Here is a 16,568-nt window from a genome sequence, read left to right on the forward strand (position 1 = left end):
ATATCTGTTCTTCTCTTTAAAATGCTGTAGTAGTGACTTTGACAGTGTTGCAGAAACAGGATAATAAAACATTTCAGTCATGTTCGATGTTCTCGGGAGAGATTTTAATATTATATTAATTTAATTAAATGTAGCTTGCATCTAACTCATTTGGAAAAGTTATTATTTTTCATAACATCTTTGTTAAAATCAAGAGGCGTGTGTATCTACGAACAGAAAGTCGACGGGGCAATATCTATTTCTTTGTATTTATTTGAATAAATTACATTGACTTATCACATTTTTTCTTTACATCAAGCATACAGTCTTAGAATCCAGTGCAAGAATAAAATAAAACAAAAACAAATAAAACAAAAACAATCCAAAGACAATCATGTGCAGCACAGAGAATCCCTCCTTTCACATTGCTTTTAGATAATATACTGTGTATATACATCTATACTGTTTGTGTATACTCTTGTCAGTTACAAAAATAAGATACGTTACTGTGGATGCGCGATTATACACACAAGGTAAAAACAAAACACAGAAAAGCTGTACAGTCCTCATTGAGGGCAAAGATACACACAATTGTAAAAAAAAAGTGAGAAACGGAATTGTTTTGCTTTTTAAAAATAAATGCATGACCATTATCATTATTCTGCGTCAGCCAACAAGTATACTGTCCATTGAAGTTGTGCTTCCCTTTGAAAAAAACACTTACTATGGGTATCCGTTGATATTGCATCATTTATTGTAATTCTACTTAATATAATGAATTGGTCCTTTCACTAAAGATTCAGTCATGTCTGTTTTAATGTGGAACACTGTCAGAGACGTCATCTCTTAAATACCTCAGCATCAGAGGTCTTCTGCAACCCCACCCCTGTGCATAACATGTACTGTATGCAAACCCAAACCCCGCCCCCAAAGTACACGCACAACATTACTACAAGATGGGTGAAAAATAGTCTCAACTGCTGCACAGAATATTTTGCAGTAGGGTTAATACTTTATTGACATCACAGAGGATCAAACCCTCGGGGATAACGTGTGCCTGACAGCACTGCACTGCCCAGCTGACTAAAATGGACTGTGATAACCAATTATCAGTACATAAATTAAACATTAAATCCCACACAATACCGCATACAACCAGATAGTGGGTGAGAGATAATTAAACAATGTATATAATCTTGCATTTGTTCTGAGGACTTACATGACATGAAAAGGGTCAAACCTGCAGCTTTTAGTCTATATAATGTTGGAGAAAGGTTTTTTTAAAAGTTTTTTTTATTTAGGTTGCAATGATTAGAACATTGCCACCAAGATGAGAAAACAATCTCATTCCATTCAGCCATTTGGTGTGCACTTCTGCCTCGGTCTAATTGCTCCTTAATCAATAGCTTATAGACAGCTAAATTACAGAGTACCAATCGGACTAGTAGGGATGCAGCAATAGAAGCTAAACCTTTGGCTGCAGAAGAAACAGTTGCCCCAATGAGCAGTTAAATCCTAAACGTTATTATATCACAATACATCAACCATTATTCACACAAGCTGCTGATAAAATACACGTTGGAGGATTGTAACTTATGCACCATAGTTTTCTTACATCACTTCAAACTGTTTAAACTGCACAACTTGTTTTTGCAAATCATTTCATCACTCCACTAATCACTGGCTCAGATAGGTAATGTCACATATGAAGAATACAGTTCCACCCGTCCTGATTAAAATACCAAAGAATGTCAGATTTCAAAGCTTCATCCGGTTACGTCGGACAGATTGACTGACAGCGTGCTGTCTGAAAATCTTGAAGCTAAAATTGAGAGTTGACTGTTTTTTGCAGGTCATTTTGGTATTTAAATCACATATGACTAATCACGTGCACATGTCGATATGTATCAAATGAATATAGGATGGGTAATCTTGGTTGTTAGTTATCAACTAGATGAAACTAGTCTACCATTTTTGTTAAAACTATGATGAGTTATAAAGGTGAGGACATCCGTTGGACAGAATTGTGGATGCCGAGAGATGACAACCATTAAAAAGAGGAATATTCAAACAAAACAAAATCAGCTCAACATATTTTGTTATTTTGTTAAACATTTGAAACCATGCTTGACCTAGAGTCTCTAACAAACATGAAGCACGTGGACCAATTTTGTTGTCCTAGTATGTGAGAGAAAAGTTTCTATCTACTGTAGAGGTTTCCACAAAGTACAGTGAATGAGAGAAAAGCGTGATTTTGCAAAGCTGCTCTGATAAACTCACAAAATTATGACGGACTGACAGCCAACTCAAACCAAGACAGAAGCCGGGACGGTAATGGATAAAATGACTAGGGAAGCCTGAATGCACCTCCTGGGATAAGGGGGAAGCAACGACACACACGCAGATTATTCCTCATTTCAAGTTTTTACGCTCAATTGGTGCATACTGGCTTTTAATTCATCATCAATCTTTGTTTGTTATGGTGTTGTTGCTGTTTTGACTCCTTTAAAGCGGAGTACTGGTGGTTGGTAGGAATGTTAAGGAGAAGCTTACTGGGAATACCGGGGTGGGGTAGGTGGGTTGGGGGGGCTCTGTGTAGTCACCTTCGCAGACTCCGCTGGTAGTGGTGACGTCCTAGTGGAGCAGCGGCACCAGGATATCCACATAGTTGATGGGGAAGAAGCCAGAGTTGCCGTGCAGCATCCCCTCATACCAGTTGTCATCGATCTTATTGGTCAGGGTGATGATGTCGCCCTCCTTGAAGCCTAGCTCACCTTCGTTCTCGGGGTCAAAATCGTACAGGGCACGGCAGCAGGGCTGGTCCAAGGGGGCTGGAGATAAGAGTCGGGGAGATAAGAGAAGAGAAACGGAGATGGATCTGATACTAGAGGTAAGAGAGAAGATGCTGCATATACAATAGAGACATTATGAATGCTTGTGAAAAACTCACCTGGAGATCTGGCTGAAAGGGTGAAAGAAGAGGAAGATGCAGAGAGGAGGAGACAAAGCAAAAGAGAGACACAAAACAGGAGCATCAGTTAGCAGAGCACAATAATGAGTCATACCATGGTTATAGGAATAGTTATACATTGGAAATGTATGCTTATTATATTTCTTGCTTCTATATAGATAGTATAGGAGGATTGATACAACTCTCACATCGGTCTGCTGAGGCTACAGCCAGCAAGCTAGCGGAGCATTAGTGTCATACACTGCGTGGGAGACGCAGTGAAGCGGCTCTGTGTGCTGCTCTACTCAAACAGACGTATCAAAGCAAACGGTTAGTCTTCATCCCTCAATCTCTCTTCAAATGGATCTTTGATAAAGCATACATCTTCCCTTAGTACTGCTATTTGAGTGGGCGATGGACTCATTGTTGCCCCTTGTGGCCGTGAAAATAGCTACTTGGCTGCACACAGTGGATGAGACGGTCACCAACAGGGCGAGGGGGTTCTGTCCAGCTGTATCAAAGCCCCTCCACCAGATTTTCTAAAACTCACTAAATAACATCTTATGTTTTCGTTTAACTCAATTGTAAAAATGACAATTTGCCATTTTAAGGGGGCACTGGCACTTTTTTTGAATCCAATACATCACTGCTCCTGGCCAAAAACTAGTGTAGCACATAACACCCATAACACTATTCAATTTGTGAGCTTTAGGTGCTCTGGTCCTTTGGATGGAGACAGCACTAGCTGTTTTCCCCTGTTTTCAGTCTTTATGCTAAGCTGCAGCTTCATATTTAGCATCCAGATATAAAAGTTGTATTATTATTCATATCAAACTCAGAACAAATAAGATAGTAAATACATTTCCACAATACCAAACAATTCCGTTCATAATACAAGAATAATGAAGGAGAAAAAAAGAGACAAAAGAGAAACCAGGGGTTAAACAGTAAAGAAACAGCCCTGCAGACGAGCTGCACCGGGAACAAAAATACACTTAGTTAATAAAGAGGGATTAAAAACAAGAGTGAGAGAGAGATTTTGCATCTCATCCTCAGTCATCCTTGCTCACCTGGAGATCTTGCTGCAAAGAGAAAGAGAGAAAACAAAAAGGTGAAGCGTTTACTTGCATTGCTCGAGATGGATAAATGATGAAGTGATGGGCATGAGCAGCAAGCGGAGGAATGAAAAGGTCAATAAACAAAACAAGAAGAAACACAAGTTGGAGAATGAATTGAAAGAGAGGCCGACAGACGGACGAAGAATGAAACAGGAGGGTGAGACCGATCAGAAGATTGACAAGCGAACAAAACAGAAACAGCAAATGCTCGTCCGCCGCTCTGCTTTTCTTTGTTACTGGAGGTCGGGCCTTCTTTGAACAGTGAGCGGACGGCACTTGTTGTTAATTTGTATTATTAACTGCAACAATTTTTTCTCAAGACAAACAAAATGAGAGATGGACACAACAGGACAAAGTGGTAAAAGAGATATTGTTGTATCTCTCGGGGGATTCACTTGTGTCTCACCTGGACACCTTGCTGCAAAGAGGGAAGAGAAAACAACACCAGGGGGAGGCGGGGGAGGGAAAGCAGCAGGAGGAGTGGATGTGACGGCTTTTCTTTATGGAAATGAAGGATGGTGTTGAAGAAACAAATTGGTGAGAATACAGACGGAGAAATGGATTAACATGAGTTTGACCTGGCTCACCTGGAGACCTCGCCGCTGGAAGAATGAACACAAATCATAAAGGGAAAGAGAAGAGTACATAGTTGTATTGATTAGTTCTGTTTGGAGGGATATTCTGTTCGGTACACGTAAAAACTGAAATGTTGGGAACTGAAAGAGCGGGGGAAAATAAAGCAATTCGCAAACATTGTGAATTCTCAAATGTCTGCCTTTTTACTTGACCCTTGTGTTGCCTTAGGGTCAATTTGACCCGAATCAATATTTCACCCTCCTGCCGCCTTAGGGTTAATTTGACCCCATTAAATGTTTAATGTCGGTGTTCTTTCGGTAGTCAACAAACAAACATAAAGTGCCTCACACTTAAACTTGGAAAACAATATTAATTCTAATAATTTCCTGGAGATTTTAATTGCTGGCATCAAATTGAACCCAAAGGGTAAAATATGTTAGTAAATATAAAGGTAACAGGAGGGTTAATGACTGAAAGCACTGCTTTTATTATTTTAATATTCTATAACAAAGAAATCCTGAATCTCTTCTTCTATGTGTGTTCTCATTGTGTTCTCATGTATTTGTGTTTGTCTCTGCTAATACGTATATATATATATATATATATATTTGTTATTGTGCACAAATATTTCTAAAAAACAGATCTCAATAAGGCTGTTGAAATAAAGAATGAAATATATATATACTGTACATTTATTTGTGATCATATTTTAGTAAGACATTGATTTGTTATCTTCTCAGCTGGCTGTGTTTGGTCTGCAATGCATTACAATTACATACATTTTTTTTCACCCACCAGCATCAGTTTGGGTTTTATTTGAGAAAGTATTGTACAATATAAAAACAAAGAAAGGGTTGTTAAAGGAAATAAGAATGAATAGAAACAAGCCAAGAAACTTTCCTTTAGAAAAAAATAAAATACATCAACAGATGTTATCGTCAGTCGAAACAGAAACGTATGAGATTTGAGACACTCCCGTGAATTTACAGTTCCAGGACTAGTGTCTGGACATGTTTCTGAGCAATGAGCGAGTGAACTCTGGGTCCCACCTGGCGAGCGGGCGCTGTGGATGCCTCCATTGTGGTTCTCACTGATGGAGAAGTCCAGAGACGTACGTGGTTTAGGAGTGAACTCTTTCCTCGGTTTCACAGTAGTGTCTCTTATCCTGCAACAAAACAGCAAATGAAAAAACATCAGTTCACAACAACAAAATACTACGTGTGATTGTTAGAACATCCAATCAAGTAAGATCAAATAAAAATCAGAGAAGCGGGATGGTGAGTACTGACTGTTCGTCGATCTTACTGGACAGCTGTGTGAGGATCTCAGTAGCGCGGCTGTGGTACTCCACCTGAGCGTGGACCAGTGCAGCGAGCTGGCTCACCTGTTCGATCTGTTAAAGATGTCTCCGGTTACTCATCGACACAATCATTGCTGGTACACGTGACCTATTAAGATGATTGTTACTGACACCTCGACTCAAATTCTCTCAAACTCAGGTGCTGAAAGTAAAACACACTTTTCTCTTTGGGGATTTACAGGATTACTGGTGGGTTTGTTGAAAGCACACACAGGATGACATCAGTTCATTTTTGACATTGGAAACAACAGTTGGGCAAAACAATCTTGCAGCAAGATGCATTAGCAGCTGTTCTGGAGCTTTCATCTCCATTGAGTTGTTGTGATGGAATTGTCTGTTTCTAATCCAACATGGACAATAAGTCCTTGAAATTCTCATTAAAATGTCGATTTTAACCTCCATAAACTGGACAAATGTCATGTGTGATTTGATAGAGAGCTCCAGAGCAGCTTGTAACGGACCTCGTGGTAAGCTGGCTCAACTAATAGTCCAGATGGTCTTGTATTGGTTTTTTATTGACACTTAGGGTCCAATAACTTTACAATGTCAGTTTATGATTGTTATGACATTAAATGTGACACATTATGCAAACAAATTGAAGTAAACAACTATATTGCCACATCCAGTAGACACAGAATCATGTTTCAGTCCAGCTGAGGAATATCAGACCGACATTTAGGCCATTTTCTGCTCCTCTTTCCTTTTGATCAAATGATTACCGTATTTTTTGCACTATAGGGCGCACTTAAAAGCCTTTAATTTTCTCAAAAAAAAGCGCCTGCCTTATAATATAAGCGCCGTATGGGATAATTAATTCTTTTTTGCTGACTGACCTCATTTTTGTTGTGTACAAGGCTCACAGCTAAGGCGCTCAAAATGTTTTAGTACGACTTTGGTAAACTACAAAGCCGCACCGCTTGCAGCATTACGGAACGATTACGAGCGTCCGTCGTCATACATACCGTAATACATACGCGACTGGTCAGGAGACGTCGTACGATGACGGACGTAGATGGCTTATAGGGTGTTAACATAGAAACAGCTACTGTTGCCCGTAGCCTACGAACCGCCACAACAAACCCAACAACCAACGTGAAACCTCTCAAAACCAGCTTCACGTCTGCTCGTCGCGGCCCGACACACAACACGCACACACACAACACACAATCACACAACACATCCTCTTTGTCACCAGCTCACAGGCCCAAGCTAGTTCGTGAGACGTTCAGTTACATCCGACATAACATTTCCTCAGTCCGTTACAATACTAATAACCATAATATTAAAGTGAATAAAAAAGTACAGACAAAAAAATACAACTGAATAAGGTTGGTAGTTATTGTTGAAATAATCTCATAACGTTTTGAATAATGTTGAGAATTATTGTATGAACGATTTTTCGACTGATCTTTTTTTTTTTCCGCTTATTTAGCCCCTTATGCGCTTTATATATGAAAAAAAATATAAATAGACCATTCATTGACAGTGCAACAGTATAGTGCGTAATCATAACGCAGTGCGCGTACATATAATGGGTTGTAATCATTTGATCCATTGTTTGTATAGAACACAAGAAGAGGGTGATGACCCCCCCGTGATTAACATGGTTTGCAGAAGACAAAAGGACAAAGGGAATAGTAGAGGCTGTAGCCATCGCGACAGACAAAACTAACCAAAAAGGAGCCAGCTGTGTCAAAGCTGAATGAAAATTATGCAATTAACACAGGGACAAGTGCTAAAAATAATCCTTACATCACTCTCCAACAGGTTGAACATGCTCAGCTCGGCGATCTCCTTGGAGTCGTCAAATTTCTCGAGGGCCTGTTTGAGCTCGTCGTCTGTCACTTTGCTCTGACGTTTCTTCTTATAGTCAAAGTCCAGACGACGACCCTGCATTTTCTTCAGGTGATGCTGCAAAAGAGAGACCGGCGAGTAAAGATGAATCTTTGAACAAGAAATTACTTGTAGATTACTGGTTGCATTTCTCTTTTAAATTTTTTTCATCCACGTTCTGCCCTCGTACCTGAATCTCCTTGAGATCTTTTTCATGGAGGTTCTGCATCGGATCAATAAAGTTCTGCTTGACCTCCATGTCCAGAGCGTCCTTAACCTCTCCAAGCTCACGCATGGCTTCCCCAGCATCAATCAGAGCAATGCCTGGAAAGGTAAAAACACATTTAGACCCTAAAACAAGAAAACATGTCAGTGTAAAATATGAAAAATAGAAAGATTCATCTGCAGCAACATCATCTTATTAGAATGCACATCAGATTTTGAAGACAGGGCTTTCTCTTTAATACCTTCACTGCCTGAAAAATAGGCTCATGAATTTTTTATAACATTGCGTCCTTGATGGAATACAATTAATCCACTTTGTTCTTTTGAAGCATTCATAACAAAATTGTTCTTCTGTCTCCGCGAGGAGCTTCAATGCTGCTCACCGAAGTTGGACTCGTCTCCGAGCTCCCTGCCAAACCTCTGCATGGACTCTCCCAGGATGGTCTCGGTCTGCGTGTAGCCCGGTCCTTTCTCCTGTCCCCGCATACGCGACATGGAGTTAATCATGCTCATCTTGGCTCTGGTTGCTGTGAAGGCAAAGCACTAATGAAAGCAAGCACCACTGGGTCCACGGTTAGGTCACGTTTGAAAACAATGCCTGACGCGCCAGATTGAGGGAAAAAGAAAATTGTAATTTGTTGGTTACAAATGATGTGGAGGTTTATTTCATTGCTTCGAAAGAGATTCCAAAGTTTCTGGATGAGCGGCTGAGTACGTTAAAATATTCAGTTGCTCTGCTTTCAGAACATTTCAAGACATTCAGAGGTTTAAAAGGCCAATGGACATCTATAACTCATTAGTTTGGATTTCAGTCATAAAATGCAAAACTACGATATAAAACTAGCCAGTCCAGCTGCAATTTTCAGTCCAGCTGCAATTGTCCGTCTCACATCCCCACCTGACTGTCCAGATTATTTAATTTGTCCTGCGATCTGCTGCTCTAATAAACTCAAAGCAGAATCATGTGATCAATGTGATCAATCAATTACACCAGCTGAGCTGAATTAGGCAGGTCCTGAAACATTTCCCCTGACGTTAGCAGAGAAGCTCTTTAATTCATGTGGGGAAACCATGTTAGTAGTGTTAGTAGTATTATATATTAAAGAGAAGAGTTATATCCCAGAGAAGAACAAAATATTCTTTCCAATAACGTACTGAAAAGAAAATATTCACAGAGTGGTTGTATTGATTCCACAATGCATTTATTATTGCATTGTTGATCATATAACGTGTGTATGTATAGGTGTAAAATATGTATATATAATGTGTGTGGGTGCATAAATACTACATAATATATTTAAAAACATTAAATATTTTAACATCGACTCCTGGGAGAGCCTGCAAGTCAACAATACGTCACATCATCATCTTTCACAGCTGGTTTATGTCACCTGGGTTCGGCTGCAGATACTCAGTAGTCTTGGTCATGATGTCCAGCACTGCCCGAGCAGTGGTGTCCATCTTCTGTAAACCACAACGTCAACAACATAGAGAGGGAGACAGTTCAGAAAAGAGGTGGATAGAAACTAAAATAGGTAACGACTGTGGGAGAGGATGAGATGAATAGAACGATGATGGAATAATAAATGCATTCGGTAGAGAAATAAAAAACAAGATGAGAGAAAGTGTTGCTTTGTTCTCCAGTGTGGGGAGCGAGAGACGTGCAGAGATGAGAGCTGGTCATGATGAGGCTCGCCAGCTCTGCTTCTCTTTCCGCAGCACACAGGAACCACGAACACATGAACACACATGATGGCATGTAAATACACACATGCAAAGTCATGCGCTGATGCTCAGAATCTGGAAGCCCTCACACGTACATGCGTGTATTTCGTTAAGCTCACGTCATGAAAAAACAGAATTATGTTATTCAGGGCACCGATGTTTTCAGGAAAGAACGCACACACGCACGGCCGACAAGCCATGTTATGAGTCCAAATTAAACTCCACTGAAATGTTGTTGTTGTTGATTGTTGTATGAGCCATTTATGAAGAAAATCATGATTTAAATGATTTTTAAAACAAAACCCGCAGAATGAACACAGCTACTAAGACTAAAGATATTAGTAAGGAAGAAATCCTTTACCTAGAAAAAGCATGAGTAATATGATTATTAACTCTAATATAAACCCTGGTATACTAATAATAAGCTAAAGCACTGATTTTCATGATGGTGATCAATAAAAGAGTTCAGACTCGCCTTTTCCATTTCAGTGAAGTCATCATCGAGCTTCGTTCCTTCTGCACCTCCAACTTTCTCACTCACTTTCTGCAAAACAAACAAGGACAAACATGTTGAGGTTTGAAGCTTTTGTCAGCTTCAGATAATTAATGCTGCATCGGTTTGCAAATGTGAATATAGGAAATGCTGCAAATTCCAGGCAGGTCAGTCCATTCTGCAACGCTCAATACTGACGTGAAGGTCATCACTGATACAAGATAAAGACCTCTGCAAAAACAAATTATCGGTCGAGAGAGCGAGCATCTTCAAAAGTACGACAAGCATTGCACATGGATATTTGGCACAGAAGAAATTTAGCCGATAAGAAATAATACGATTTTCTTTCTCAGCCTGCATTTATCAAAATGGAGATGTTTATATAATAATATAATAAGCTGCAGCCTGCCTCATAGGTCGAGCAGGAACTAGTCAGATTGCTTCTCTGCAGTAAATTACATATTCTGTAATTTGATTTCTGCATTATCAGGGTCACAGCGTCTCTATGAAGATAAAGTAAAACACTAAAATCAAATATATCAGCTCGACCTTGTGCCTCACACAACAGAGAACCCATTTTATTAATGATCACACTGCGATGTGAGCCTCTCCTCTCACTGCAGCAACACCGGGGCTCATGGGTAACGACGCCAGGAGTTTGTAACTGATCTTCCCATCAGTGATAAAAGTCTTGAACGGATTAGAATTGAGCATTAATGTGTTATAAACGGCTGTCACGCGTCTGTAGAACTGACGAAAAAACTATTTTGGTTGCCACACTTTTTAAAAGATTGAGACCCATTCAAATTAAACAGTGTCTGCTTCAAACACCATGTTGCAATGCGTCTTTTTAATTGTGCGGAGGTCACACGCAGAGAGATTTATTTTTCTTACAGCTAAAAGAGGCAGACATATTGGACCTACATTGTTGATGCACATGCACCCTTATCTCTTAATCTAGTCTGTTGGCTGAAGTATGGGCAGCAACAAGCTAGGAGCGTTGGACTTATAGCTTGAGACATGGCACACAGCCACGCGCACAGACATAAACACAGAAGTAACTGCTTTGGGCTCCTGTGCCTCTCTTTGTAATGTGTCCAGCACTGAAGCCATCCAGCTCCAGTCTGTGATGTAACCAGATGGCTCGAGGTGTCAACAACCTGACACAACGAGGTCAGACGAGGCCCTCAGAGGATGGACTGAGGAGGGGGGGGGGAGATTTCAGGAAATGTCACAACGCGTGACTAAAAAAAACCCATGAACGCTGAGGTCAGTGGACGAAGTCTTTCCTCGAGTATGAGACTGAATCACCACAGGATACATTTAATTCTTTTATATATAACAATGATAGTAATAAGAATAATGTTGTTCTTTTTAGCATCAAATCCCAAAGCTCGTCCAATCACATCAGAAATATAGCAAAAATAAATACATTCCATTTGAACTTTTAGAGATGCAGGAACTGTTGTTTATGCTTTTATCTCCTCGTGCCTTTCTTTTTGCCTGATACGCTCCTCTCGTCATCATCAAAACATTTTTTAATGGACTACAGATTGTACGGAGATTAGCTGCTAGTCTTTTAACAAGAACCAATACGAGGATTTCCCATCTGTTTTAGCCTCTTCACATTGGCTCCCTGTTTGCTTTACGGTTGATTAAGATCTTAGTGATTACCTTTAAGGCTCCAGACTATATTTTAGAACTCCAAATCCCTTATGAACCTTCGCATAGTATGAGATCCACAGGCAGCAGTCTTCCATAGTCCAGGCTGAAAACTCAAGGCGACAGAGCTTTTGTGATCCGGCTCTGAGGTTCTGGAAGGAAATGAAGCTGTGTCTCTTTAAGTCTCTTCTAAAACCATATTTTTTATTAGAACGGAAATCTGGATTTTATCTGAGCTGTGTGTATATTTTATTGGTTTTGAATTTCTTGTTTATTATTTAGAATATCGCCCTTCATGTATTTGCTCAATCATTCTGGTATTTTTGAAAAGATTTTCTTCTCTCTGTGAAGCACTGTGCACTTTGTTTTGATAAGTGCTCGATACATCAAGTTTATTATCTGTTTCTTGGAATGAATCATCTCATTTCAAACCATACAAAGATCCTTAAATAGGGAAGAAGTCAAATGTGTAAAAACACACTAAGGGTGATCTGTGACAGAGAGCGCGATAAGGAGGGAGGTCATAAGACTGAGCCTGTGACAAAAGTGTCCTCTGATCCCACTTCTGACAGCAATGCAACACTCACACTCACACACACACACACACACACACACACACACACACGCACAACCACACGCACACTTCACACATTAACTTCACTTAGACATCACTACAGTGCCTTCAAAATTCTCCTTGAGTTTGTTGCCATGGAGACAGATACCCGCCCGGGCTTGGATTACCAGGTACAGTGTGTATTGTGTGTAGGCTACTGTGCGTCTCAGCATCCGTAACTTCCTGTTATTTCTCTCACTCTTTGTACTCTCCTTTCTTTGTCAGCCTGAAGATCAGAGACACAACGGGGAGACAAGCCTTACAACAGCACCGCTTCGAAGACTTCGACAAGCCGTTAAAGATGGAGGAGTTTGTGTCGAAAAAACGGCTGTAGAATAGCAACATGTCGTGTAAACGTCTGACATGGTCCATGTTGATGTGTGTGTGCTTTTCAGCTGCAGCTGTGCCACCAAAAGCGACGCACGGAGCGAGACTGCTGAGGTTCAACCAAGCCGTCTAATCGCATACGGTCCCGTCCCACATGACACCTGCGGTACAGTGACCAGTTACAGTCCAGTGGATCTATACCTGGTTTTAGACGTATATGGGACGTGGATATACACAAAAAGAAAGATGGCCTCCTTTGAGATAGAAATGGGTATTTATATACCAGAACTGTGGCACATATGCATTACACCAACGCACACGCACAATGAATCATCGGAGCTGAGATACACGTATTGACAAAGAGGAGGATAATATCCAATCTTTTTTTTTCAGGATATGTCGCAGTGAGTCACGGCTGTGCCTAATGACACCGTCACCATTTGGCGTTGTTGGAGGATGTTACCGAGTATTTTGTCTGTATGGTGATAACTATTCTGATATTCTGATTCAGGATGAAGATTAATATTTCACGCCATGTTGAACAGCTTTAAAATGACTGAGATTGTTATTACAAAATAATTAACTTCATGGAGGGTTTAAAAACATTTTATAGGTTTACTTTTGTGTCCATAAGCTCACATTTATCCATTCATTAGTACATGAACTGGAAAGATAAGGTACTCAGCAATCAGCAGCATGAATACTGTAGTATTTACATGCAGAATTTAAAAGGGACAAACAGTATTCAGCAAAAATAAATGTTTATTTGAGGCTATATATTACTAATTTGTTCTATACTGATAATACTTAATGAGTACATATTAGATCTGTTTTTTTCTCCAGTTAATTGAACAATCCATTGGTCTATGAAATATTACAACTGTAAAAAGAAAAGCTCTTGGTCAGTTTAATAAGACAAATAAATGAAACAAATTCTAATTATTGAGAAACTAAAACTAGAGAATGCTTGACATCCCTCTTTGAGAAATTACGATTAATCGAATATTAAAATAACTGCAATCAAAAAACCTGGCATTCAGCTTATAAACTGACTAACTAATGACATCAACTAGTACACATTAGCACAAAAATGTACCTCATTCAATATTACTTCCTCTTCTGAGCAGGAAACACTTAATTCAAAAGGAAATGCAGATATTTAGTAATAAGCAAGTCAGTGGTACATGGAAGAGCACCAGCAGCACTTCTGAGGATCAATACCGATGAATGAACAGTATACAAAAGCTCTAAATCCGGATGAACATCATTTTTGTGTATGAGTCTGCGTGTCCCCCACGTCTAAGATGCAGAGATAGAGAGAGTCGAGGGTGTCAGTCAGAGGAAGTCAGTCATTTCTAAAGCTTAATGGATGAAAAACAACTCCGTCAAGCGGTGCCTGCAGGGACATGCGTGTCGCTCGGCGGAGGAAGAGCAACGGAATGAATAAAAATGAGCTGTTGGTGGCTGTTTGGAGTAAGTGGAACAGCGCGGCTAGGCAGGCTGCGGCCCATGGCTGCTGTCAACACATGTTCATCCCCCAGACATTTGTAAAGTGGAGAGCAAAGACGGAGCCAGTGTTGTGCTCTCATGGCTGCCTTTTTAGTGCAGTGATGAGGAATGTCTGCCAGGACCAACGTGCGTACAGAGACAGTGAAGGACTCCATAGCGCGTCACAGCTAATAACCACGGGACTGAACATCGATCCTTTAGTCGCAGTGGGTTCCTACACGTTAGGTAAATGTGAACCAAGCCACTGCTCTCCCCGAACGCCCAAGAAACCAATAATTTAGATCCTCCCGGCGAAGCCGATGACCAATTTCTTTTTTGACCGTATTATCTGTCCTTTGTTCCACACCCATCATCCATCTTTTGGCTCTCTCCACCCATCGTTCTCTCTCTCTCTCTCTTGGTCATCGCATTCTTTATTCTCCCTGCAGGGGAAGGACACGCCAAGGTGAACTGCGCAGGAGCAGAGGAAGTGTACAGTGAAGCTGACAGAGATGAGGAGAAATGCGCAGTTGGCTAAAGGAAAACAACAGCAGCAGCAGAGATGATGCGTAACCTGGGACGTCACAGGCTGCTACGTCATATGCAAAGCCCCCGGAGTAGTGAAGGCCGCAATGCACGGGGCCGAGAGTACGAGTGAATGCACATGCAGCTGGTTTGTGATGCCTCCAGACGGAGGCAGTACAGGGATAAGGTCTCACTGCAGGGCGAGGGCTATTCTCAATACGTTGCAGCAATTGTATTCTCATACGATGTAATTCATAGAGTCCCTTATGCTTTCAGACATAATCATTTCTGCCTTCATTTATTTATTTATCTTCAGAAAAAGGTATCAAGGGCCTCTTATTCCTCTTTGAAAGGCCAGAATAAATGAACATGCAAATATTGTTCATTTCAAAGACACAAAATGTCTCCTACTTCCCTGGAGAGTCCATTCTTATTTTATGCGCACTGGACAAGCGACTGGAGGGGAACTTTGACACTAATGTGAAGGAAGCCAAAGAGACACATACAAAGTCCTCACTTGTTAGAATACGTATATACACACACCATGTATATATACCGGTGTGTAGATAAAAAAATAAAATGTAATCAAATATTATCATAAACATTAGGGGGAGTACATTTTGCCACGATGACAAACACAAGTAAAAAACTAAAGCATTGCTGTCGCGGCCAAAAAAATAAGGACATCGAAATGTAGCACTTAGAACAAGACGACGGCCTGCGGCAGCTCTGGGAAGCTTGTGGTTTATTTCATGTCCCTTGAGATGATGGAGAAGAAGTTTCGAGCGACACAGTACTTGATAAGAATACAAAGTTTATTCTACAAGGTACATGCCAAAGACAGACGTCTAGAACGACTGGAAACTTTCAGGGTCCGGATGAGAAAGTTCAACGTTTGTATATGTTGATACAGCTTATATAGGCGAAGAGAAGAGGAGGCGTTCATGTTCGAACCCTGGGAGCCTCCTCCTAACGTAAACCATCTGGTCCAACTCTAAACAAGGGTATTCTATACCATGGACCCTTGCGAGCCTCTGGGCCCATATCTTTAATATGGCTGTATCTTTAAGAGCTGTAATGCAAAATACACTACAAGCTTTACACGGGCACAACGCAAATGCAACGTTAACATGCTGATAATATGCTGAGCAGGCATAATGATAACCATGTTCACCATCTCAGGTTTGTGGGTTAGCATGTTAGCGTTTTTTAATTAGCACTAAAACAAAAGGCTGATTGGGGAAATGTCATTACAGGTATTTCTTCATGAACCAAAGTTATCGTCTGGAATAATCAATGTTTGCACAATATATTGACAGAGATTCATTCTGGACCGACCATCATAAATATTAATTCGGAAAGACATAACAATAGTAACAAGATCCAAACTAGAACACAAACTACACACAGAAAACCTCCAGGTTTAGTTCACCTATGAATTGAATCGCTCTCCTCATTCCATTTTCTCATAACTGGCATCCAAGGAAACCAAATTGGACCAGATTAAATGTGGAGAGGAAAATAGCCCAGAGATTTTGCCCAAGGGCTGCAGGGCATCCTCCTCTGGCTGTTGCATCATCACATGGGTCAGACAGCAGAGTGTCCTGCTGCGCTCTCACAGTGGATCTTCTGTACACATTACATCTATTGCATCTGTCCATCCTAGGAGAGGGATCCTCCTCTGTTGCTCTCCT

At 40.5% G+C, this 16,568-nt stretch overlaps 1 protein-coding gene across 1 annotated transcript in view; it reads right to left on the minus strand.

Moving 5' to 3' along the window:
• Positions 1-229: 229 nt before the first annotated feature.
• Positions 230-16,568, minus strand: part of sh3gl2a (SH3 domain containing GRB2 like 2a, endophilin A1) — a 48,202-nt gene continuing 31,863 nt past the window's right edge. Inside the window, exons 2-12 of the mRNA XM_056410387.1 lie at positions 10,242-10,310; positions 9,433-9,505; positions 8,425-8,568; positions 8,007-8,140; positions 7,736-7,894; positions 5,913-6,016; positions 5,673-5,788; positions 4,626-4,649; positions 4,000-4,011; positions 2,930-2,941; positions 230-2,810 (exon numbers count right to left, since the gene is read on the minus strand). Coding sequence (XP_056266362.1) covers positions 2,614-2,810; positions 2,930-2,941; positions 4,000-4,011; positions 4,626-4,649; positions 5,673-5,788; positions 5,913-6,016; positions 7,736-7,894; positions 8,007-8,140; positions 8,425-8,568; positions 9,433-9,505; positions 10,242-10,310 — 1,044 coding nt within the window. The 3' untranslated portion in view covers positions 230-2,613. The remainder of the gene's footprint in view (positions 2,811-2,929; positions 2,942-3,999; positions 4,012-4,625; positions 4,650-5,672; positions 5,789-5,912; positions 6,017-7,735; positions 7,895-8,006; positions 8,141-8,424; positions 8,569-9,432; positions 9,506-10,241; positions 10,311-16,568) is intronic.

Source organism: Pseudoliparis swirei, chromosome 24 (assembly GCF_029220125.1).
Source record: "Pseudoliparis swirei isolate HS2019 ecotype Mariana Trench chromosome 24, NWPU_hadal_v1, whole genome shotgun sequence".
Classification (NCBI taxonomy): Eukaryota; Metazoa; Chordata; class Actinopteri; order Perciformes; family Liparidae; genus Pseudoliparis; species Pseudoliparis swirei.